Here is a 25,448-nt window from a genome sequence, read left to right as displayed (position 1 = left end):
CCTAAAGAAAGCAACATTCAAATGACTCCCAGTTTTAAAGCTGTTTGCATTGGAGTAATCAAATGAATTTTTGAAGCAAACACTGTGTTTTTGATAAACTATGGCAACTATTCTGGAAGATGAGGGACAAACTAGGATGTGAGAAGGACAAAGTGAGCAACACAAAAGTATAATGAGAAGGAAAAAAACAAAAAAACTGCGGATGCTGGAAATCCAAAACAAAAACAGAATTACCTGGAAAAACTCAGCAGGTCTGGCAGCATCGGTGGAGAAGAAAAGAGTTGACTTTTCGAGTCCTCATGATCCTTCGACAGAACTTGAGTTCGAGTCCAAGAAAGAGTTGAAATATAAGCTGGTTTAAGGTGTGTGTGGGGGGGCGGAGAGAGAGAGAGAAAAGTGGTGGGGGTTGGTGTGGTGGTAGGGACAAACAAGCAGTGATAGAAGCAGATCATCAAAAGATGTCACCAACAATAGAACAAAAGAACACAGGTGTTAAAGTTGGTGATATTATCTAAACGAATGTGCTAATTAAGAATGGATGGCAGGGCACTCGAAACGTCAACTCTTTTCTTCTCTGCCGATGCTGCCAGACCTGCTGAGTTTTTCCAGGTAATTCTGTTTTTGTTATAATGAGAAGGATTGACTTCAAGTAGAAATCAAACCTTTTAGAATAAGAAAGTTGTAATGTCAAGTTCAGCACCCTTGGTGTTGGAATGGGTACCATTTGGAAAAAGAGGTGGAATGCGCATTGCAAAATGATGGGACTGTATAGGGAGACCAGAATATAAGAATAACAACTCTTGGACACATGCAGGCACTAATGGAAGGAAAGAGTATGACAGCATGTCTAAAAATACTTTATTCACTCTACTTGGTGTCTGCAATATGAGCATGCAGTAGTAGTTGCTATATTTTGTAGCTGTGTTCAGAAGTTGCAATTGTATTTACAGAATGCTTTAGGTAGGATATGTTAATGGCTAAATAGCTGTTGTTGTAGTTGAACTGCTATAAATCTCTCTTGGGGGGGGGGGGAAGTGAAAGAAAGCTGTTTCTAATTTAAATTGGCTGAGATTATTTCAATTGCAGTTTGTTCACAGTTGTTAGTGAGATTAAATAGGAGATACATTCGTACTTTATTGTGTTCTTTGCTGTATCTGACCCTAGTAGAGAGGTGATTTGTTTGTTTGGAAATATAAAAAAATCTAATAATGTAATATGGTTATTGTAAAGCTTTAAAGTCAGATCCATTGTAGCTCTTGCTACAATGCACTTTTGGTTTCTCGATCATTTTTCATGGTTATTGAAAGCAAGTTTTTTTGCTGAAATTTTTAAAATGAGTTTTTCTGTCATATCTGATTTTGTCGATGTATGTTTAACTTCAAAGTTACAACAAATTCAAAGTTCTGGGCACCCTTCAAATTGCAGTGCCCAACAAATAAACTCGTCAGTCAAAGACTGGGGAATCTATTGCAGGCTGTTCTGATTTATGTCAATTTTATTCACATATCTTCTGAAGGGAGCTGAAGGACAGTCAGTGTTTTATGCAATGCCATTGCTACCATAGTGTTAATGATAATGCTACCACACGATCTCTTCAGACGTGAGCTGCCACAGTAACTGATTTTGCATTACAACATTTGCAACCTCCCTTTGTTCTGAAATTATACAGAACATTTTTGTTGACATATTTAAATGCAGTTTTGCAATAGATTGCATTCTAATAACTTTAATTGATGAGCCTAGATAGAATTAATAAGGATATCTGTTTCACAAGGTCATGCTCCAAGATCATAAACAATCATCCCATTGGTTTAAATTATTTGAATTAATTTAAAGGAGATTGGTATGTAGTATTTACCATTTAAACCAGTATGAAATACTTTGATAAAAACAAAAAACTGCGGATGCTGGAACTCCAAAAGAAAAAATAAAAAGTACCCAGAAAAACTCAGCAGGTCTGGAAGCATTGGCGGAGAAGAGTACAGATGATGTTTCGAGTCCTCATGACCCTTCAACAGAACTAAGTAAAAATAGGAGAAGGGTGAAATATAAGCTGGTTTAAGGTGGGGGGGTGGGGGGGCAGTGGTTGTTGGGACAAGCAAGCAGTGATAGGAGCAGATAACCAAAAGCTGTCACAGACAAAAGAACAGAGGTGTTGAAGGTGGTGACATTATCTAAAAGAATGTGCTAAATAAACAAGAAATACTATTATATTAGTTTCAAATGATGCTATAATGCATTAATATCCAAACGACAAAAATAATCTGGTTTTGAATGCTTTCATTAAACTTTTGTGTTTGCTTTGTGTATGGTTACTTGATTTTCTGTTTGTGAACTTCTGTATGGAAATTTGTAACTTAAAGACAGTGCTCATGTTTAGTTTTAGCATATGACTTTGCATTGTGTTTCAGGAAAGGACTTTTAAGGGCATGTTAATGTAACCAACAGAAAGAGTGTTTCATTCTGGAAAATAACATAACTGAGGTAAAATATTTCTCTCTATATTACTAAGCCTTCCCACAACAGCAAACCTATCTGGTTCACTAATGTCCTTTAGGGAAGGAAATCTGAAGTCCTGGTCTGGCCTACATGTGACTCCAGACCCACAGACTCTTAAAAATGCGCTCTGAACAAGGGCAATTAGGGATGGTCAATAAAAGCTGGCCTAGCCAGTGACGCCCACATCCCATGAACGAAGATAAAAAAAAATAACATTGACCTAAGTGTCTTTCTGCGTGTTTGGTACATGGCAGTTTTCTCACTCAAGTACTGGAAATAATTCCATCATGTCTATAATATGCTAAAGCTAAGAATTGAGCACCTTCCTTCAATTATGGAATGTTCAACTTTGTTTTGCCTCAGACTGACACTTAACCAACTTCAATTATTTCTGTACTAGCAAGAACTTCAAAGTCTTATCCTGGTTGTACTGTGGAGTCTCATCTCTGTTTTGTAGTAGAGGTTGCAGATGTCTGGATTTGCTGAAGCTTGCTGTATTTTAACATAAATACAAGTTTTTAATTTTTAAATAATCAACCACCTCTGAGCTGGGTCATTGGGGGATGGGGGTGGGGAAACATGACTGATTAGTGCATAAAGAGGAATAGAAATGTGAAAAATGACACAAAATCCTTGGACTATAACTCCCTTATTTTCAGGTTTTTTCCTTGTGTTAGACCACATTATTAAGAATATATTGCCTTTTCCCTAGTCAATTTATTTTATCAAAATTAGATTATTTATTCCTCTACTATAAGAAAGATGATGGCAAATGTCAATGAGCAGGTCGTTCATCATTAGCAATAGACTTGGACATCATGCGTATATATTTCTATTTGTTTTTTGTGTTGTTCCAGCACGCATGGTGTATATCACTTTTGAATCAGTGTCAAGACTGCAATACTGTTGAGCTCTATTTTGTTCAACTGGTACAGTAAAAATCAGCCAACTGTCTTCTGATGAAATATTTTTGTGGTAAATGAGATTTTTGTTACAAAAGAGTTCTGTAATATACTTGAAAATTGATGACTAGAAATCATTGTAATTTTATAAATTATTGGTCATCCCACAATAGCAGATTTTGCTGTCTAAAATAGTTTGCAACTGCTGCCATTCTATGTGAAATGCAGTTTTGTAAGCATATATACCTGCAATTGCTAGATCAGTGCATTCAGTTGTAAATTAAGGATTTGTACATAACTTTATATAACTAACATTTCAAATGGTGCAGAAAACACAATTGAGAGAAATGTATCTATCTGTATATTTGGATGTCAAGTTACATTGGAATTTTCCCAATTTTAGAATGCATTGTATGAGGGAATGGAACTGACTATTAATGAGAGCAGGGAAAAATTGGGAGGGAGCATGCTATTAATTTAAGCCATGTACTTTTTTTTTTGAAAACATCTACAGTAGTCAATTGTAGACACTTCATGTTCTGTGGAAAGAAATGTAAGGGGCTGATGTTGAGCCTCGACTAGATTCAGGAAGAAGAGAACATATGAACGATAATAGACAGAAAATGGCCTTTTGGTCTACCCAGCCTGTCAACAATATATATATGCCCCACCTTGCCCTAGATCATCTGACCACCTAGTAGAGGTGAGAAAGCAGATGAAGACCCAGGCTGGATTGAGGAGATGGGACGGATACAGGTGTTAAAATCTGGAAATACCTCTTTGCCCCTCTTAGATGACCAACACTATCTAGGAGATCACTCTGACCCTAAAAATGCAAAGCAGTACCCGCCTTTTCTACAAGGTAATCTCTGCCTCAGTAAGAAACAGATCTTGTTCTTATTAGAAGCAATTCAATGAATTGCTGCCCACTGCACAAGCCAAAAGGCTCCAGAGGCCCACAATTCTCTGGCAGAAGAACCCCCTCCTGACATCCAGCTATATCTTGACTTATGTAAGTTATAATTATGATCCCTGATGCTGCCTCACATAATTAGTTGGAACAAACTGTCTACTCGAATACAATCTATTCTTATCATCTTATCTTATCAACCTCAATCTAATGACCCCCTAAGTAGACGCTTCTCATTTATGTGTTCATGCAGAAAATAGGAGCCAAAGAATGAATGGGGCATGTTTTCACTGTTGCAGTCATACCCTGCCGATTGTGTTCCCTCAGGAAGCATCCTAACAAGGTGAAGTGGAAGCCTAGTGAGTAAATGGACAGTGATCGAAGGAGGCAGGTATGGACGCTGTGTATATCTGTATGTTTGGGAAGAGGGAAGATTAATCCTTTAATAATGCAGTAGGAAGGAATGGAATTTCATATTTTAAAAAAATCAACCAGTGATTTGGAAATAGGATTGTTCATAAAATGACAGTACTTTTAACAATTATGTTTATTCTTGTCAGAATATGCATTCAAAAATTCAGCTGAAGAGGATGTATTTTTGTTTAGGATAATGCCAATCGGTTGACTAAATAATAAAATAAATGTCTCTGGACTGGTAATTAAATATGCAAATTATTGGCTCATGTGTATTAATTCCTTTATGAAATATCCATTTTCAATTCTTGTATGTGTTTCAGATTACATTATTTATGCGTTTGCATTTCTGGTTTAATATATGTGTGTATGTACATCTTCTGCAATTATTTTCATAAAATCATTGAATCTTAGTGCAGAACAAAGGCCATTCAGCCCATCATACTTGTGCCAGCTAACCAGTTAGTCGTCGTCCTTGTTCTTTCCCTTAGCTCTGATTTTTTTTCTACTTTTTAAGTATATATCCAATTCCCTTTGAAAGTTATTATTGAATCTTTCTCTACCATCCTTTTAGGCTTATCTTATAGATCGTAGCTAGCAGCATGAAAAAAAACCTCACCTCTCCCTTGATTCTTTTACCAAAAATCTGTTTATTAATCTTCCTGTCAGTGCAAACAATTTTTCTTGATCTACTCCATCAAAATCCTTTATAACTTTGAACACCTCTATTCAATCGTTTCTTAACCTTCTCTGCTGTAAGGAGAACAATCCAACTTTTCTCGTCTCTCCACATAACTGAAATCCTATATGCATTTTTAGCAGCCTTCTTGATTTGCCCTGCGGACCCCGATATCTTGGGAGTTCATGCACCCTGTTTTTAAATGGTCCAGTCTAGTTTATATTGCCGTTCCTTATCCTTCCTTCCAAAATCCCTAATCAATTCTCTGCATAAATTTCAAATGCCATCTGTCTATACATTTCACCAGTACATATGTATACTCCTGAAGTCTGCTGCTATTCTCCTCATTGTTTAATACTTTTCAAAGTTTTGTGTCATCTGCAAACTTTGAAATTTCTAAATCTTCCAAACTTCTAGACCCAAATATCCAGGTCATTAATGTGTATATATAGAATATATATACACACATGCATGCATCCCCAAAAGGACCCCTGAGGTTACTACTATATACTTCCTCCAGTCTGATAAACAACCATTGACACTACTGTCTGCTTTCTCTCTCTTAGTGAATCCTGTATCTATGCTGCCTCTACCCTTTTCATCCCTTAGGTTTCAAGGTTGATAACATTTGTTATGTGACACTTTATTGACACTTTTTGAAAGCCCATATGTGGAGCATGAACTACACTTCCTTTAGCAACCATCTTCATTACACCATCAAGGAACTTGATCAAGTTTGGCATACAATTTGCCTTCAATGAAACTGTATTAGCCATCATTTTATTCACTTCTTCCAAATGTCAATTTTGCCTCAGATTATACTCTCTAATATTTTTCCCACCATAGACATTAGGCTGACTGACCTATAGTGACTGGGTTTAACTATATGAACAGGGGTGTAATATTAGTGAATTTCCAGTCCTCTGGCATTACACCAATACTATACCCAAAGAGAATTTGAAAGCTTCTGGCTAGAGCCCCTACTTTTCCACCCTTGCTTCCCTCAGGAACGTAGGATGCATCCCATCCAAACTGGGTGACTGCCAACTGTTTAAGTGCATCCACTTTATCTATTTTTGAACAATCCAATTACACTTGTTATGATCCAAGCCAGCCTCTTCAGAACAAAATCAAAATAAAGTTGTTTATGTTTTGTTTAATTCTAACCAATTGCGACAGCTCTGATTTGTTTAGCAAGATGTAGTATTTTAGTATGAAGTTACGCAATTGTGCTATCAACATGCTGGCTGAGAGGTTTTCAGTTGCAAGTTATAAACAAGAGGCTTTTAAACAAGGTCAATGAAAAACAAAGTGTTGAAGCTGTGGACCGAGAAGTGGTAGAGATAAAAACAGTAGAGCTACAGTTTTTAGACTGCTTATACAGAGGAATAGAGGCACTGTTTGGCAGTGTGCCAGTTATGACGTGAGTTCAATGTGTGGAAAATTAAATATAGCTTCTGTTGTTGAGGTGAGAACAGTATTCTTTGGGATGATGGGGCACAGTGTTTGAAGGTTATCATGGGAATCTTGTTAGAGTGCAGCAGTAATCATTTCTGTTCGGTGTCTTCTGAAGCAGTGCTAAACCACATAACCCTTCCCATTTATTTATTTCCTTCCCCACTTTTTTTTCCATGCTTTTGCTTTGCATGCTTAAGTGTCTGTCTTCTTTGATTTTCTTGTTTTTTTTTGTGAATTATCCATCTAACCTTTTGATTGCTCTTCCAGTTGTATTTAATTTTCCCTTCTCCTTTCTCCTTTTTGTGCAGTCCCATTTCTTAGGCATATAGAAACAGGAATAGGCCATTTAGCTTTTTGAGCTTGTTCTGCCATTCACTGGGATCACAGCTGATCTGTATTTTAACTTCATCTGCCTCCATTGGCTCCATATTCTTTTGTATCCTTTTCTGGCAGATTTAAAATTATAAATTGAGCTAGTCAGGCAGGGGTTCCACACCTCTATCACCTTTTACATGAAGAAGTGTTTCCGAACTGCTCTCCTGAATGACTTGTCTCTGGTTTTAAGGTTATGTTCCCTTGTCCTGGTAGGAAAAGTTTCGCTCTAACTACCTTATGAAGTCCTTTCAAAATCCCCAATCAAATCACCCTTTAACCTTCCAAATTCCACCGAATGCAAGCCTAGTGTATGTAAATGCTGCTCATAATCAAACCCTTGGAGCCCTGGTAATGTTCTGGTTACTCTCCACTGCACTGCTTCCAAGGCTATTATATGCTTTCTAGATGGTCTGCTCAGAACTGCCCATAGTACTCCAGATGTGGTCTAACCGGGTTTTTGTATAGCTGTTGCAAAACTTCATTCCCTTTATGTTCTAGCTCTCTGGTTATAAAGGCTGACATTCCATTAACCTTTCCTAATCTTTTGTGTCTGACTATTACATTTTGGTGATCTGTGTACATGGACTCTACCGCCACCATTCTTACATTTTTTTAAAATGGTAAAAAGCTATAATTTTTTTGGTTCAAAATGGATAACCTGACACTTAGCTGCATTGAAATGTATCTGCCACCGTTTTGCTTACTTATTTAATCTATCAATGTCTCTTTAATTTTATGCTCCCATCTACATGCTTATCCTCCATTTCTCTTGCTAACTCTACATTGTTGCCTGCATATTCAAATTCATTTGAATAAAGCGAATGAGTTTTACAAATTCACTCTCTTCTTGACTGATGATGATTTCCAGTGACATTGAGAAAGTGTCTTCAAAGCATATTGCAGTGTGTAGTTGTGACTGTAACATTACATTTATTGGAAAAATTTCCATTTTCAGTGTGTGATTTTGCATAGACAATTTGACTGATGTGTTTAGGGATAATGCTCCTCATAATATGATTGGCAGTTGGTCAAGTTTTTTTTTTCTCTCCTTCACAAATCTCTCAACATTCATCCTCTTTGCATATTTCCTGTTTAGGTGTCTTGAACAACATGCTTGACTTATAACAGAAGACTTAGACAATGCAGTCATTGCAAATTTAAAATGTTGTAGATTATCTGTGTACTTTGATATGGCATTCCAACATGTTGCAATGAAACCAAAGGTTAAGTTTAGCATCCATATAAATTTAACCAACATCAGAAGTATGTTTTATTTTTGCAGTATGTCTATATGCACATTCTTCTTTGAACCCCATTTTTCCTGCAAGAGGACACATATTTTGTTCATACCTGCGCTGATATACAATCTTCTATGGGACACTGCTGATCTGAACCAGTCATAAGTTTACGTGAGAATTGCATAGATTCACTTGCCTATTGGATACTCTTTAGTGAATTGTACCACCAACATTATGCCTCAGATGCATTTAGATACTAAAGGAGAAACTTAATTAGGGATTGGAGGAACTAGAATATTCATGATATCCACCGCACATTTGGCTGCCGAATTTTCCATTTTTAAAAAAGATTCACTTGCTCATTACCTTGTCCTTCAGTTATATATCATATTCTGTGCTGAAACGCTATGCCCCTCTATTGGGAATCCATGATAGAATATTTCAGTACTGTATTGCAGTAAGGAAACATTTTATAACTCTCAACAAATATATATGCCATTGAGAAAGGAAGACTCTGAGAAGGATGCGCCATCTGATACTAACTAAGGAAGTTAAGGATAGCATCAAATTGAAAAAAAACTTATACAATACTGCAAAGATTAGCGGTAGGCCCGAACATTGGACATATTTTAGAAACCAGCAAAGAATGACTAAAAAATGAGTACGAGAGAAAACTAGTTAGAAATATAAAACCAGACAGTAAGAGATTCTACAAGTATATAAGAAGGAAAAGAGTAGCTAAAGTGAGAGTTGGTCCTTTAGAGTTTGACACTGGGAAATTAATAATGGGAAATGAGGAAATGGTAGAAGAAGCATTGAGCATGTATTTTGTATCAGTCTTCACTGAACGAGACACAAAAAGCAACAGGGAAAGGGGAGGAAGGAACTTAAAACAAGCATGATCACTAGGGAAAAGACTGGGAAAACTATTGGGAGTAAAGGCCTGCATCCTTGGGTCTAAAGAGAATTGGCTGCAGAGATAGTAAGTGCGTTGGTTGTAATCTTTCAAAATTCCCTGGATTCTGGAAAGATTCCAGCAGATTTGAAAACAGCAAATGTAACACCTCCATTCAAGGAAGGTGGGAGACAGAAAGCAGGAAACTATAGGCCAGTTAACCTAATATCTGTCATGATTGGGAAAGCAAATGGAATGTTGGCCTTTATTTTAAGGGAAATGGAGTATAAAAGTAGGGAAACGTTGCTACAGCTGTACAGGGTCTTAGCTGAGACTGCATCTGGAATACTGTGAACAGTTTTCATTTCCTTACTTAAGGGGAATCCATTACTAAAGAGGTATTACCAGGATATTTAGAAAATCATAATACAATCAGGCAGAGTCAAGAAGGTTTTGAAAGGGAAATTGTATTTGACTAATTTATTAGAGTTCTTTGAGGAAGTAATAAGCAGCAAGGTTAATGGGGAACCAGTATATGTGTTGTATTTGGATTTCCAGAAGGTTTTTTAGGACTGAGATAAGGAGAAATGTCTTCGCTGAAAGGGTGTTGAATCTTTGGAATTCTCTACCCCAGAGGGTTGTAGCTGATCCATTATTGAATATATTCAAGGCTGAGACAGATCTCTCAGACAATCAAGACATATGGGGAGCACTTGGGAAAGTGGAGTAGAAGCCCAAGGTCAGCCATGATCGTATTGAATGGTGGAGCAGGCTCAATGGGCTGTATGGTCTTCTCCTGCTCTTGTTTATTTAGTTTTTATGTTATCTTGATAAGGTACCATATAAAAGGTTACTGCAGAAGATGATTAGCTAACAGGAAGCAGAGAGTAAATGGCTCATTTTTGGGTTTGCAAGCTGTAATTAATGGAGGGTTAAGTGAGTGGGGAAAAAAATTTGGCAGATTGAGTATGATTTGGGAAAATGTGAGCTTGTCCACTTTGGCAGGAAGAATAGAAATGCCAAATATTATTTAAATAGAGAGAGACTGCAGAAACCTGTGGTACAATGGGATCTGGTGTCCTGGTACATGAATCATAAAAAGCTAGCATGCAGGTACAGCAAGTGAATGGGAAGGCAAATGGAATGTTGGCCTTTATTGCAAGGGGAATGGCATATAAAAATAGGGAAGTGTTGCTACAACAGAACAGGGCATAGGTAAGACCACATATGGAGCATTGTGTACAGTTTAAGTCTCTTTCTTAAGCAGGGTATAATTGCATTGGAGGTAGTTCAGAGAAGGCTCATTAAACTGATTCCTGGGAAGAAAGGGTTATCTTTTGAGGAAAGCTTGAGCAGGTTAGGCCTGTACTCATTGGGGCTTAGAAGATTGATAGTTGATCTTATTGAAACATTTAAGATTCTGTGGAGATTTGACAGGATAGGTGCTGAGAGGACATTTCCCCTTGTGGGCGAGTGTAGAACTAGGGGGAACAGTTTAAAAGTTAGGGTCTCCCATTTAAGACAGAGATGAGAAATAATTTTTTCTCTGAGGGTTGGTTAGACTTTGGAATTCTCTTGCCCAGAGAGCAGTGGAGGATGGGCTATTGAATATATTCAAGTCTGAGTTAGGCAGATTTTTGGTGAACAAATGAGTCAAGGTTAAGGGGGGGGCAGGCAGGAGACTGGAGTTAAAGTTGCAGTAAGATCAGCCATGGTTTTATTGAATGGCAGAGCAGGTTTGAGAGGCCAAATAACCTATTTCTTTCTTCATGACAGTTATTAGAATAAAACTGATTATTTCTGACATACAGAGCCACAGCAGCAAAACTTTGATTTATCAGCTTTATCAAGTTCATTTTATTGAGTTTATTCTAGACTATGTATTGAAAGTAGCTGATCCAGTAAAATTATCCATATCCCTTTGTTTTCCCTCTTAATTGCTAGTTTATTTCGTTCCTTCTCTAAATTGGAAGCTCATACGTTGTCCTTGCTAATTCTGTTTCCTAAAGATCTTAAATCAAGTGACTGAAGAAGAAATAGAGTAATATTACGCCTGTGTAATCCCTGTTGAGTAATCCTGAACAGTAGTTTGAGAATTTTGGGGTGTGTCGGGAGAAACTCCCCACCCCTATTCTTGAAGAAGAATTATATTCGACTAAATAGACTCCTAGATTACAAGATAATTATGGATGAGGAAGGGCATTTGACACACCCTTATTGACCCCTCCATACTAAATTATTGTAGCTTCCAATTGTTTCTTAAATAATTTCAGGTTTTCACTTGCTTTATTTGTTCCGCACATGGACCATTTTATGTGAAGAACAATTTCCTGATATCAGTCCTAAAATTATCATTTTATAAAGTCTCTCTTTATTTTACTATAATTTAATTAAAATAATATTCTGGGTTTACCTTTCCAATTTTGTTAACAGCCTTGTATATCTGGATATAATAACCTCTGAGACCCCTCCTTACTGGGCTGAAAAGTCCAAGCTTCTTTATTCTTAATCATAACTTTACATTCCGAACACCAGTGATCAACTTTGTCGCTTTTCTCCGCTCTGTCTCTAAAGCTTGAATGTCCCCTTGTTTCTTTGCACTGAAACTTAATACAATATTAAGTGTATGGCCTACTGTATGGCATTGTGCATTTTTATTACTTCCTTACTTATATTCTACTGTTTTGCCTACTAGGTCAACATTTTGTTGACTTTGTTCATTGCTGTTCTACACTGCTTGGCTAGATTGAGTGCCAAATCTACCAAGACTCCTCGGATTCTTAGCACATATATAATCTGGGAATATTCTGAAGGGAGAAATCTTTATTTTTCTCATGCAAGTTTTCTCCCTTTCATTTCTTTATACAACTATATTCCTATTGTGCAGGTGTTCTGCCGGCGCTGAATGCTTCTTGGACCATATCCAATCAGTCTTCATTCACGTGTGCTTTCTTATTCTAAGCAGGTTATTTATAAACGGGTGACGGATGATCATGTCCTCGCACAAACTAGATAAGGATCAGGAGTAGGATTTTTGACTGTTTTTCTGCTCCTCCCAAACCCCCCCACCGGCCATACTTTTTTTGTCTTCCTAACCCAAAAATGTCCAACTGCTGTCTGCCTGTCGGTAGCTAACTCAAAACACAGCGACTGCACATGGGATCGATATGGGTAAGCCGGTCATGAAAAAAACTTTCTGAAACATTGGGGGAGCAAGGGAGCCATCTTAAAATTTACTGTTTTTTTCCTCAGTTAGAACTTATTACCAGGTTTGGTATTTTATAGTAATTGGTTTAAGGCCACCGAGAAGTGGCCACTTTGTGGCATAGCTTTTCTCAGTCAACTGTATATTCATGATATTACAGTAAAGGATTTCTACACATAATGGCCCAAGTTTACCAAGCTGACTTTAACCATTATAATGAATTGTTACCATTAGGCTTATGATCGGAAAACTTCTGGGTGTAACCCTAGTGTTAGTTCTAAAGCAGAGGCAATAGGGGTCATGGTGATTCAAACTGGCAGGAGTATAGGCAAATCTTATATAATTTAAGATTGAGACAGCTTTGGAAATAGTATTCCGATTTAATCATCACATTATTCTGTTTGAAAACTTATGGGAAAATGATTGCAGAATTTAACGACTGGTGGTGGCAGATGTCAACCAATGCCAATAGGATTCAGATTTTATTTATTGTGCAGTTTTGACTTGATATTAGACTACATTCTGTAGTGGTTTGGTGGAGATATTATTTTTGAAATCTATGTAAAAACAAGAAACATGGGAACAAGTGTTAGATGCAGTTTTCAGCACTGACCACATTTCTTTTACTTTTGTAGACCATTACAACAATCTTTGTTTGTATAACACCTTTAATGCAAAAAATCACCCTGAGGCACTTCATACACATGTAATCAGGCGAAGGTCAATTTCAAGCTAAGGAAGGAGATATTAGGAGGCAACTAAAAGCTTACTCAAAGTGGTGGATTTTAAAGAAGGTAAAGAAAAAAGAGGTGTTGGAGCCAGAGAGATTTCAGGAAGGAATTCTAGATGATAGCAGCAGGTTTGCAGAAGTGGGTTGAAGGGAGTGGGTGAAAACACAAACCAGAGTTGGAGGAACACAAGAGTTTTTGGAAAGATGTAGGCCTGAAGGTATAGAGATGGTTAGCAACAGTGCCATGAAGGACTTAAAAATGAGGATAAGAATTTTAAATTAAGGCATGTGGAACTTGGAGCTAATGTATGATGACAATCACAGGAATAATAGGTGTGTGGGATATGGGGAACACCACCATCTGCAAGTTCCCTTTCAAGCTCCACACCATCCTAACTTAGAACTATATAGTTATTCCTTCACTGTTGCTGGGTCAAAATCCTGGAACTCCCTCCCAAACAGCAATGTGGGTATACCTACGCCACATGGACTGCAGCAGTTCAAGTAGGTGGCTCACCACCACCTTCTCGAGGGCAATTAGGCTTGAGCGATAAAAAAATAATGGCCTCACCAGCGCCGCCCGCATCCCATGAAATAATTTTTTTTAAATGGTGTAGACTCAGATATGGAGTAGTGCTTTGGATGAGCTTAAAAGTTTATGAAGGATGGGAGGTTGGCAGGAGAGCATTAGACTAGTTGAGTTTGGAATTGAAGAAGGGAAGGATGAAGATTGCAGCAGTAGTTGGACTGAGATGGGCAGGATTAGAGGTGGGCATTGTTACAAAGTAGGAAGTAGATGGTCATTGTGATGGAGAAGATAGAGGGTTAGAACCTCAACTTGTGACCAAGTAGGAGATACAGGAACCAGATAGTCTGGTTCCACTTGAAACAGTGGCCATGGATATGGAATCAGTGACTAGGGTGCAGAATTTGAGGCTTGGGCTTGAAGGTGATGGCATGGTTATTAATAAGTTGAAAGAAATTGTGGCTCTTACAAGACTGGTAGCCAGACAAACCATTCAACACCACAGACGTTAGAGGGGTCCAGGGAGGGAGAACTAGATTGTTGTCAATATAAATGGAAGCTGACCCCCTGTCTATGGATGATGTTGCCAAAGGATAGCATATCAGTGAGGAAGAGGAGGTAACCAAGGGTTGACCTTTGAAGCAGAACTCCAGAGATAAATGTCCAAGATTGGGAAGGTAAGCCATTAATGGACATGCTATGATTGGATAGATATGAGTAGGCCCCAGTAAGGGCAGTCACACTGAGCTAGACAAGAGGAGGTGTTGTGTGGAAAGTCCTGTAGTCGACTATACCAAAGACTGCAGAGAGGTCAAGAATGATGCGAAAGGATAGTTCCTGATGTCAGTGTTTTTGTCTTTGTCAGGTAAAAGATGACACTTAATCAACACAGCAATGTCATTTTGATAATCTGCTTTAAGCTTTCAGGGCTATTGGGTTAAGTGTGGCATTTGCTAGATATATAATAAAGCAAATTCTGCTCTTCTCCAACAACACATCTTTCTACCAACAATATGCCACACCCTGCTTTGCTACTCTGAACTTTTTTCTTTCTCACTATTGTTTGGACCCTTGGAGTGGAATTGCCAATTTGTGTCAAATTATGGGCAGTTTTGTGCTGTGTACCTATTCCCATGAGGAATTAAGTTGAGAGTAGCCAAATTAATTTCATGTAGGTCCCTTAGGGAAGGAAACTTTATCCCATTACCTTGATCTGGATTTCACCTTGGCAGCATAGCCAAAGTAATTGCACAATAATTTATTTACATTAGGTCATTAGTTAAATAGAACATGAAGTGACCTTGTCAACCCTTTCCCTTTCTAATGGCTAACTATTGAGGACATATCTGTTTTAAGAGCGTGATTTTTTTAAAGCAGTTGATCGTTTGTGCATTCCGTTTCAGCGTCAGGCAGGCAGCAGCTCTGAGGGCACAGAAGATTCTGACTTCTCTGCTGATCTGGACCATACAGATAGCTCTGAGAGTGATGGACAACCACGGAGATCTACCAGATTAACCAGATCTTCATTACGAAACAGCCAGAGTTCTCAAGGTAAAAGGAAATTAAGAAGAGTTACATTAAGAAGAGGAGGACAATTAAGTAAGATTTAATTGCTACCAAAAGTTTTGTCTAAAAGCATCAGACTGGCAGTTTCTTCTACAGAGTCAAAAAAGTGATGCAAAATTAGTACAATAACACATTCTTTGTAGGTGAAGCTAAGGAGCCTTGAAGATCTCCAAATGACTTGTTCAATTGATGGATAGCTAAACCATATATATCAAAACGTTCTCAGGTTTGATTTTAGCCTGTGTTAGTTAGGTGGTTGCAGTTGGTTTAGTGAGATGGGTGATACAATTGACCTCAGTACCCCTAATAAGGGCAATTTCTTCCTGGATTCTGCTCCAGATGATGATCTGTGCTGGAGTGCTTGTGTTGATGATGGATAGGGACATGATTATGATGTCGTTTACAGCAATAATGCCAACCCCATCATTTCTTAAAACTCTTTAAAACAAAAAACCAAGATATTTGGTAAAAAAATCATGAGTTTCTATTTTTTATACAGCAATGTAGATTGATTTATAAACCTCATTAGTGGCTTACTTAATCTCTAACAAGTCAGAATTCTAAAAGTGCTTCATACAGATTTAAAAAAAAAATCCTACCTGTTATCCCCAAGTGTTAAAGAAAGATCTGCCATCCCACCATGTTACTATTGACAAACACCTACCTCCTGATCTAGCCTAGTGTGATAATATAATAAAAATGCATTTATATACAGTGGAGCAACTATTATCACTTATAATTTGAATTACTTGAACATATGAATATCAACTGTCAAATAAAGAACTTTGGTCCAATCAGCATGTGTCTCAGAATGGTTTGTCACTGTATATATGTTCCCCACTCGTAAATTGTAAATGTTTCAATTACCAGTTTCAATCATAATTTTCATTTGAAATATATTGAAATAATTTAGCAAGCAAGGGGCGAAAGGTTATCGGGGGTAGACAGGAATGTGGAGTTGAGATTAAAATGAGACCTTAATAAATGGCGGAGCAGGCTTGAAGGGCTGAGTCTTCAAGTCTGCAGCACTCTTCATGCAAGGACACAGTTCAAAGTGCTTCACATTGAAGTGTGCAAAACAGTGACTTCCAGGTAGGCGACAAAAGTTTAAAAATAAGTAGTAGGTTGGGATTTGAAAGATACTATGGAAGAAAAGTATTGGAGATTTTTTTATAAAGCTGAGAGGGTGGAGAGAACTGTAGGGGCTAAATGAGGGACCATCAAAAGTGAAGAAGTAAAAAACAATAAAAAGCTTGGTGTTAGTGGAGTGGAGAGGGCAGAATTATAAATTAATCCCCTAAGGCTTCTGCATTGCCTGAGGTGAGGGAGAAAAAGGGACAATAATAGTTCGGTCGCCCCAGCTCTCAGTCTCCAATCTTACCATGTGAAATACCCTTTCTGAAAAAAAGGCTGCTCTCTGTGACCAAGTCACCGATCAGCAGAAACCTAGTCCTGACCCCTGCTCTCTGCAAATGTCAGCAGCAGAAAAATCTGGAGATTTCACAGCCTTTTGGCAAGAATAAGGCTGGATTTGGTTGAGACTCTGTGTCCCTTGTGATCAGTTTGGGAAAGTGGGCATGTCTGTTGCAGTTCATGTGTTTGTTGACACTCAATGAGTAGATTAGCTTATGAATAATGGTCATTTGCTGATTGAGGAACCAGTGATGGCCTGTTACCCATAGGACTGTACTTTATCCAAGGAGAAGAAAAGAAAAATTTGCTGAAAGAAAGGAACTTAAAAATTTCCTTAATTTCAGCTGCCCTTAATTGTCAGGATAAATTTGTAACAGGCACTTTGTATAAATAGGTTCTGTACTAAAACTGTAGTTTGCAATATTTAAACACAGTCCAAATTCAACATGCAAGGACACAGTTATCTTTAAAAGACCAAGCTAAAAACAAATGCATTCATGTTGAATGTCCATCATTTGTAATAAAAGTTGGGGGTAACACAATTGTTGAAGCCACATATAATGTAATTTGAAACAATTTATGTATCAAACAAGTGTGTAGACAACAAGATGGCTGAAGGAATGTAATGTGGATAAGTGTAGGGTTGTTCACTTTGGTATTAAGAATAGAATAGCAGAATTTTTTTTGAAGTGTGAAACTTTTATATGTTAATGTTCAGACAGACTTGGGGCACTTATACAAGGACATTAGCATGCAGGCACAGCAAGCAATTAGGAAGGTAAATGGCATGTTAACCCTCTATTGTAAGGGGGCTGTAGTACAAGAACAAGCAAGTCTTGCTGCATTTGTATAGGACTTGGCGAGACTGCACATCTTTGGTCACCATATTGAAGGAAGGGCATCCTTACCTTAGAGGTGGTACAGTGAAGGTTCATGAGAGTGGTTCCTGGGATGAGAGGGTTGTCTGACGGTGATGAGACGCTGAGTAAATTTGTCCAATGCTCTCTGGAGTTTAGGAGAATGAGAGGTGCTCTTATACAAGATTCTGAAGGGGCTTGATAGGGTAGACACTGAGGTTGTTTTCCCTGGCTAGGGAACCTAGCATTCTGGAGCACAGTCTCAGGATATGGGGTCAATCATTTAATGCTGAGCTGAGGATAAATTTCTTCACTGAGGGTTGTGACTCTTTGGAATTCCCTACCCCAGAGAGTTGTGGGTGCTCCATTCTTGAGTGTATTCAAGGCTGAGGTAGATCAATTTTGATGTCTCAGGGAATCAGGGATATGGAGAGCAGACAGGAAATGGAATTGAGGACAAAGATCAGGCACAATCGTATTGAATAGCAAAGTAGTCTCATGGGGCCATGTGGTCTACTACTACTACTCATAATTCTTATGTTCTTATGAAACAAAAGCCTGAACCTCACAGTAGGATTATCTGAATGATCACTAGAGGTGGTTCACATATACTGTGCAAGGTATTTGTTTTTAGATTGACCTTTTCCCAACCTATGAAAAGTGCAGTATCAGTTGGTAACTAAGACAGCACGGTCAGAGATAAAATGGATTATGGTTTTAACCACTCAACTTTGAAAACCCTCTGGAACCTGTTGGTCCCAAAGTTAACTGGAGTTCATGATCGTGCATGGTTTGGCAGTTATTTGCTGGATTAAGTAGAAAGATCTACACCTAAACCTGAGTGTATTGATCTGTGTATTCTGACCTATGTAATGTCTTGTACTTAAAGCCTACTTTTTAAGTTGATGGATCTGATTTTTAATTTCAAGTTGCTGTAGTGGTCTATTAAGTATTGCTTATAGCCTGTTTCAATGTAAAATTGCTTATTAATTATTAACACCACTTACAAATTTGCAAGATATTTTAATGCAAGCTAGGCACTCAAATTACCTTCTTGATTTTCGTTTATTTTGTAAGAGCTAACTGCATTTTATCCCTTTTAGCCTAATATGTTGTGGACCTGACTTTGTCTTAAAAAAAACCTTATGCAGATTCTAGCCCAGTACGCCAGATACCATCATATGCCTCAGATGAACCTGCCTATGCTACAAGAAGGGTGACACGGAGCCAGCAGCAGACAACCCCAGTCACTCCTAAGAAATACCCACTGCGACAGACTCGGTCCTCTGGATCAGAAACAGAGCATGCAGTTGAATTGTCAGACAAAGGTAAGATCAGGGTCATATTTTCAACTGACCATGTCATGTTGCTGATTTACGTTCATAATTTATGAGCTAAAATAAAATATTTTATTAAACTCATGTAGAGCAGTAACTGTTTTTAGTAACTCCACACATCATTCCTCTGTTTTTAGAAAAATTGCATCAAATAGCAAGCCATGTCTATCTGCTAATTTTTCAGATTCTGTTTCATATTTTCTGCTGTTCAATGGCGGTGCTTAAGATTTACTTTTAGTGTAATGTTATCTTTCAAATATTTTTTCATTCCTTTGTTCTAATTTTTTGGCCTTCCTTTATTCTTTCTCCCATTTTTGTGCAGCTTTTACTTCTGGGAAACTGTCATGCACCACTCAACATCACAGCCCCAGTAACTTTACCAGGCCAAGCAGCTAACTAATCCAACACAGCAATCACAAAAGGAATCTTGTTGCTGAAGCAACGTTGATGGTCTCCTTGATTTTCTTGGTTATTTTCTAATCAAAATGCAAATGAGGATATTCCATTGTGGTTGTTATTTTGTTTTGCTGGCTGGGGGAGGGTGGGAAAAAGTAATATAAGGAGACTCGTGTTATTCAAGCTGAGTAAATAATTTCAAGATTTGTCAGGATATGAAGGAAAATAAGTTTTTTGGGTTTGGAATATTTATCATACAAGAATTTTTTTTAAATAACTTTGGTGTAAAAATATTTGGCAAAGTAGTGTGCTGGCCCATTGTCTCTGTGTACCACTCTTTTTCCTAGATAATCTGTTTATACTATAGATGGATTGAAAGGCTAGGTGGATTGAAAAACTTAGATGTTCTCTCAGCCTAGGCTCATTGTAAAAGGTTGTCTTGTTACTTTTAATCATGCTAACAAAGGCAGACTGAATGAATAGCTTCTTTCTGTGCTGTAATTTCCATGGAAAAAAAATTCAACAATTCTGCTACCACTAAATTCAATATTGGATTCTACTTGGTGCGTCTGCCAACTTAGAATTTATCTTAAGCTTCACTGTGCTGGTAAAGAAAATGTTTGAAATTGTTCCATGCTTTCAGTGAAGCTTGTTTGTACAGTTTATTGTTTTGCTGACAGCATGCATTTACCTTGTGCTTTGGCTTCATACAAAAGGAGGCTTACAGTGCCATGGTAACCATATTTGTCTTGAATCACCTCATTCGCTCCATATCGAGTTCACTTGAAAATGCTACGTTAGTGCTGTAGTTGCTCTGATTGTGGAACATCATTTAAGCAACTGGTGCAACCAGGCTTTTGAAATTCATGTATTTTGTTTACTTGCTTTGGAATTGTAATCTGGTAGAGGTGCAAAAGTAAACTGTACCTGCTTCAGGCATGCTTAAAAAATCAAAACAGTGGTCAGCTGGTTATTTAGCTCTTACGAGTAGATAAAGTAATTAAGCAAAACGGTTCTACAAGATTTCTTTATGATCAAAGACTTGGGTTAGAGCTGCTGATATTAAAGCAGAAAGAAACAAGGTTGAATAAATGATTGGGGAATTTAAGATTAGAAGAACCAAGGAGAATGAAATACAGGCGATTGGAAAAGATATAGAAGTCTATGCTACATTGAAAAGTGTATAATATATTATTTTTTAAAATGCTGAATAAAGCACTGAGATTCTTTCAGCATTGCCAAATCTTGGAAGTTTTGTAAATGATGTGTTTTCTACACCATTTTAATGCTCACAATTTCACCAGGATAGGCGTGAAATACCTTTGTGACAGAATTTGAATCCAGCAGAAACCTATCCATGATTCACCAGTGAATTGATGATATCACTTAGAGAGGCTGCAAGGCCACTTGAAGCATAAATGCTGGTGGAGAATGCTTTCTGATTTAGGATCCATTTTTTTTACAGAAACGATTGGGGAAAAATACTTTAAATGTTTTAACATATTGAATATTCCTGCATGTTTTTTAAAAAAAGATCTAAGATGATAGGTAATTATGATGCTGAGTTAGATTTGAAGCTGGTCCCTTTATAGACTGTCAATATTAAACAATTCATTAGATTATCTAGATAATTGATAAATACCTCGCAGCGTTATGCTGAACAGTTGTTGGCCCTGGGCTTGGCAAGAGGTCTGGCAGGTCTTTCCTTTCTGTTGTGAAAGATAAAATTGACCTACATGGGCAGTGAAGTCGAGGGTTTTTGAAAGGAATGCAACAAGGCAGCCTATTAACAAAAGACTGGAAAGGTTAAAGTGCAGGAGAGATTGACCAGAAATGATATTCTTTAAGTCATCTAAGATAACCTTTTAATGTGAGAAGTATGTTCTTTATTTTGTTTTACATGAAGACAAATTTTACCATTTGAATTAAGTGAGTCATAACTGCCATTGTATGTTTACCTTACTATTAAATAAAGTAGCTTATCGGTTTTCTTCAGGCCTAATCTATTGTTGACATTTGTGTCCCACTCCTTCTGATCCCTTGCCAACACTGTCTCTTGTAACTTTGTGATTCTTTCTTTCTGCCTTTCCCATTGCGAACACTGACCTTTTTGTCTCAGTGCTCTCAAAATCCTAATCTTGGTATTCTTAGGAAAAAAAATCTACCTCCATTGTTCCATTTTTGACAGATAACAAGTTTTATCCTTGTTAGAATTTGAATTCTTCGCTCTTTGAATTCCAGTAAGGTTTCTGGTCTTCATGATTTCCCTGTCATCACTTTTAAGATGCATATCTCTGAATTTACTCTTGACCTGTGCACTATCCTAAGTCAGTTTTACTTGCTTTTCTTGAAAATTTGCTCATGCTGACCAATGTGGAAGAAAGACTTTTCTTACTTTCCCACTAGTTGTTAACTCTTAACTTTCAGGGTGATGAGCAATTTTTGATTGCCATTTTGTCTTTTGCTGTTCGATTTGGTGGCCCTCTGAATTTTCATCTTATGTTACTAGAGAACAGCAAAGCTGATTCTCTTGTGCATTTCCAATCGTAATCACTTCACCATTAGTGGCTGTCTTCAGTTGCCTAGGCCCCAAGCTCTAGAAATCCCTCCCTATGCCACTTTACCTCACTTTCGACTTTTAAGATGCTTCTTAAAAACTACCTCTTTGACCATGCTTTTGGTCATCTGACTTAATATCTCCTTGGGCAGAATTTCACCTATGGCACACAGGCTCAGCAGGGGTGGGCGGTGGCCGTCGGGAAGCTGGCCATCGCCCACGATCAGGGCCAGAAGGCAATTTCACGCTGGCAGGCCAGTTAAGGTCCGCCCCATGTGAAACGCGAGCAACAGTGCTCAGTGCAGCTTGGGGGTGGTGGGGGGTAAGGGCAAGCTGGGCGAGCACGCGTGCATGCTTCATAATCACCCTGAGGCATAGGGCTGCCTCAGGGAGATGGTGTTATATTAAAAAAAAATGTAATGAAACATGTCACATGAGGGGATATATTACATTTTTATTTTTATCATGTGACTCCATCACATGAACAGGGATATGTTATTAATTAAATTTTAAAATTTTTATTTTATTTTATTTGCTTTAGGAAACCTCATCCCACCTGTGGGTGAGCTTTCCTAAAAAGTGCAAAGGCTACTTGGCCTTTTCGCCTGCCCGCCAACCGTAAGGTTGGACAAGCAGTGAAAACTTCAAGTTAATTGATCATTTAATGGCCTTAACAGGCTTTAATTGTCGGTGGTCATGTTGTCGACTTCGATGCGCCCGCTTAACGAAATATTGTGCGACTGCTCTTTGATGCCAGGACGCTCACCTGACATCAGTGCCTGTCATTTTACATTCTACCGGGTTGGGCGCACACCTGCCTGGAGAGCTAAAAATTTTACCCCTTATGTGGCTTGGTGTCAATACTTTGTTTTATAATACTCTTGTGATGCGCCTTGGGACGTTTCAAGGTGCTATATAAATATGAGTAGTTGTTGTTGCCCTGCACATTTTTTCTCCTCCTCCCACCCTCCAATCATGAAATCCACACTACCTCAGTCTCCTGTTATAACTTTTTCCAAACCATGGGACTGCTTATCTCCCTTAGTATTTCTCTTATGGCTTTTAAACTCCAAGTATAATATTACCTAATCACTGCATTTATTTTGTTTTAGTTTATTATTTTGCAACCTTGGTGATGTCCTGAACTGTGGAGCCATGGCATTTCAACTTGTCTGTTTTTAAAAATTAAAGTTGTATATTCATTATTAGCCCTGTCATTTAGAAAACACAAGGTGCCTTCTACATGAATGCTTTAAAAATAAATATTTTTCAGATCCTGGATACTAACAGGAAATTTTATTGGGCATGTATTAAATAAGGCCACAATTACTAATTTATGCTTTTTTTCTGTCTACTTTCAGATACTAAAACTGCAGTCGATCACGATGAGTCTCCCCCACGTACTCCTACAGGCAATGCTCCATCCTCGGAATCTGACATTGACATTTCCAGTCCAAATGCATCGCATGATGAGAGCATAGCAAAAGATGCTTCAATGAAAGACTCTGGAAGTGACCTCTCTCACAGGCCCAAGCGCCGCCGTTTTCACGAGAGTTATAATTTTAATATGAAATGCCCTACTCCGGGCTGCAATTCATTAGGTAGGATGTGCTTCTATGTTTGCTGAACATTTGAAGAATATTGTCAATTATATAGACTTTCTAGAAAACCTTAGAAAGAGAACAACTGGGTTACAGTGGGCAAAGCGTTACATGTTACGATTTTGTTAAGTTCATCTTTATCTGCTTCCATTTCATAATTATTTACCCATTTTCTTTGGGCTTTCTTGAGCACTGTTGACTGTTTAGGCTAGGTGGCTTGTTACCTGCTTACGAACCTTTACAGCTATTTCTCTTCGTGTCGATGAACAACCATGGTCCAACATGACTCTCTCGCATCCTTGGGGAGGAAGTGATATCACAGCACGCACTCTGATTTGTGTCACTGCCCTGTGCACCCTTTGCCAGCTCCCCACACCTTGAATGGTGCACTCGAAATTTATGCCTCTTTTTTCCCCCTACTCTTCCAGATGATGCTAGTAAGAACTTTGCTCATCCTCTTTGTGTGAACAGTTAAAAGCATACTGCTGCTTGATCCGGAATAGAACTCTCAATTGTATATAGACTCTATCTTCAGGAAAGCATGTGTTACTTTAGAACTATAATTATTTTCATTTTTATGCCCTTCCTGTGCGGGATACAATGTAGGGTTCACATGATTTGTTTCCTGTTGTGCAGCAAAGGAAATGGGTTACAAATACTCAAACATATAATAGAAAATCTTTCTAGCGCAAAGAACTGGAATCCAGGGGGTAATAAGAAAGTGTATATAATTTGCTATGTTGCTTGCTTCCCCAGTTATAAGTTAATTACAAGTTGACTTCAAGTTTGGTTGCAACAGGTGAGGGTTTATGCCTGATGGGATAAGCATACCTTTTATCTAGGGCCAAAATATGGCTTAAAGATTCTTAAAAGGTAAATCGAAGGAAGTTAGTTGTCACTGAACATTGGTTTCCATTAGTGTGTGTTTCCCCCATCAGCTCTCTTCACCACCCTCCACCCCCACCTTCACTAATTTTCTTCCCTTATGAAAGCATTGACTGACTGCCTGGAAGTCCAAGTACCATTGTGCCTTCTGATACCTTCACCAAGCACCTTTTTATGTGTGAATCTAGATTTTGTGTTTGATTATGTGTGTCCATTTAACTTGATTCTGTCTGATCTGGTATCTATTTGGGCACTCTTCCAACATGGATAGCTAAATAGTAATCCAGGAATCTCATCTAAACATATGGAGTGCTGATGCATCAATGTTTGTGTTGCTTTATTTCAAGACCATTGATATTACTATTGGAGTTCTGTTTTGGCATAATCAGCTTGGAGAGAAAATAACATTAATTGCTTTATTTGATTATAAAATTTTGTTTCCAACCTCTTTTTTAATCCTGCTTTTCTCCTAATTAAATCCAATTCTAATCTTGAGAGCACGCTGAGAAGCTGCTCCAAGATTTCTGGCAATGCTGCTCTAAGTGACACCAAGGGAATGTGAGAGTAGCCATGGTTGATTTATTTTTCAATTTATTTTTTCTTCTCTGCCCTCTGAGGAGAAGCTCTTTGAGACAGGGCCACATTAAGGAACTCTGCAGGAGTTCAGCTTATGCAGTAAAAGTACACTGGCCTGTATTTAAAATATCAAGAAAATTCATGTACAAAACCTGGAGTTAATTATGGTGATGCTTTTTTTTAGACATTTAGAGAGATTATGGTGGCAATGAACAACATGTTTGGGATACAACTCTTTCCTTAATTAACATTTTGTGGTTTGCTTTCAATGTATGTTTTCTAGCTGGAGAATCTATATTGATATCTGTGCTGACACCTAGTGGATTTTTAGCTGAATTGAGAATATATTAAATGTTGGTTGAAGGGCAGAACGGAATTGCATGATTTTCATTTTCCCTAAGATTTGCATTCTAGTTCTGCAGTACAAGA

At 37.9% G+C, this 25,448-nt stretch overlaps 1 protein-coding gene across 6 annotated transcripts in view; it reads left to right on the top strand.

Annotated features, from left to right (window-relative positions):
- Positions 1 to 25,448, top strand: part of kat7b (K(lysine) acetyltransferase 7b) — a 99,250-nt gene that overhangs the window by 8,814 nt on the left and 64,988 nt on the right. For 4 of the 6 annotated variants that reach the window (XM_041173387.1, XM_041173390.1, XM_041173391.1 and 1 more), the window contains exons 2-5: positions 4,639 to 4,702; positions 15,235 to 15,382; positions 18,819 to 18,995; positions 23,319 to 23,558. In XM_041173387.1, the coding sequence (XP_041029321.1) occupies positions 4,679 to 4,702; positions 15,235 to 15,382; positions 18,819 to 18,995; positions 23,319 to 23,558 (589 nt within the window). In that variant the 5' untranslated portion in view covers positions 4,639 to 4,678. Of the gene's footprint in view, positions 1 to 4,564; positions 4,703 to 15,234; positions 15,383 to 18,818; positions 18,996 to 23,318; positions 23,559 to 25,448 lie in introns of all 6 variants that reach the window. The other 2 variants (XM_041173389.1, XM_041173388.1) reach the window with 1 other exon arrangement.

This window comes from Carcharodon carcharias, chromosome 23, assembly GCF_017639515.1.
Source record: "Carcharodon carcharias isolate sCarCar2 chromosome 23, sCarCar2.pri, whole genome shotgun sequence".
Classification (NCBI taxonomy): domain Eukaryota; kingdom Metazoa; phylum Chordata; class Chondrichthyes; order Lamniformes; family Lamnidae; genus Carcharodon; species Carcharodon carcharias.
Note: the sequence above shows the minus strand (reverse complement) of the source record. Positions and strands in the feature narration are given on the sequence as shown.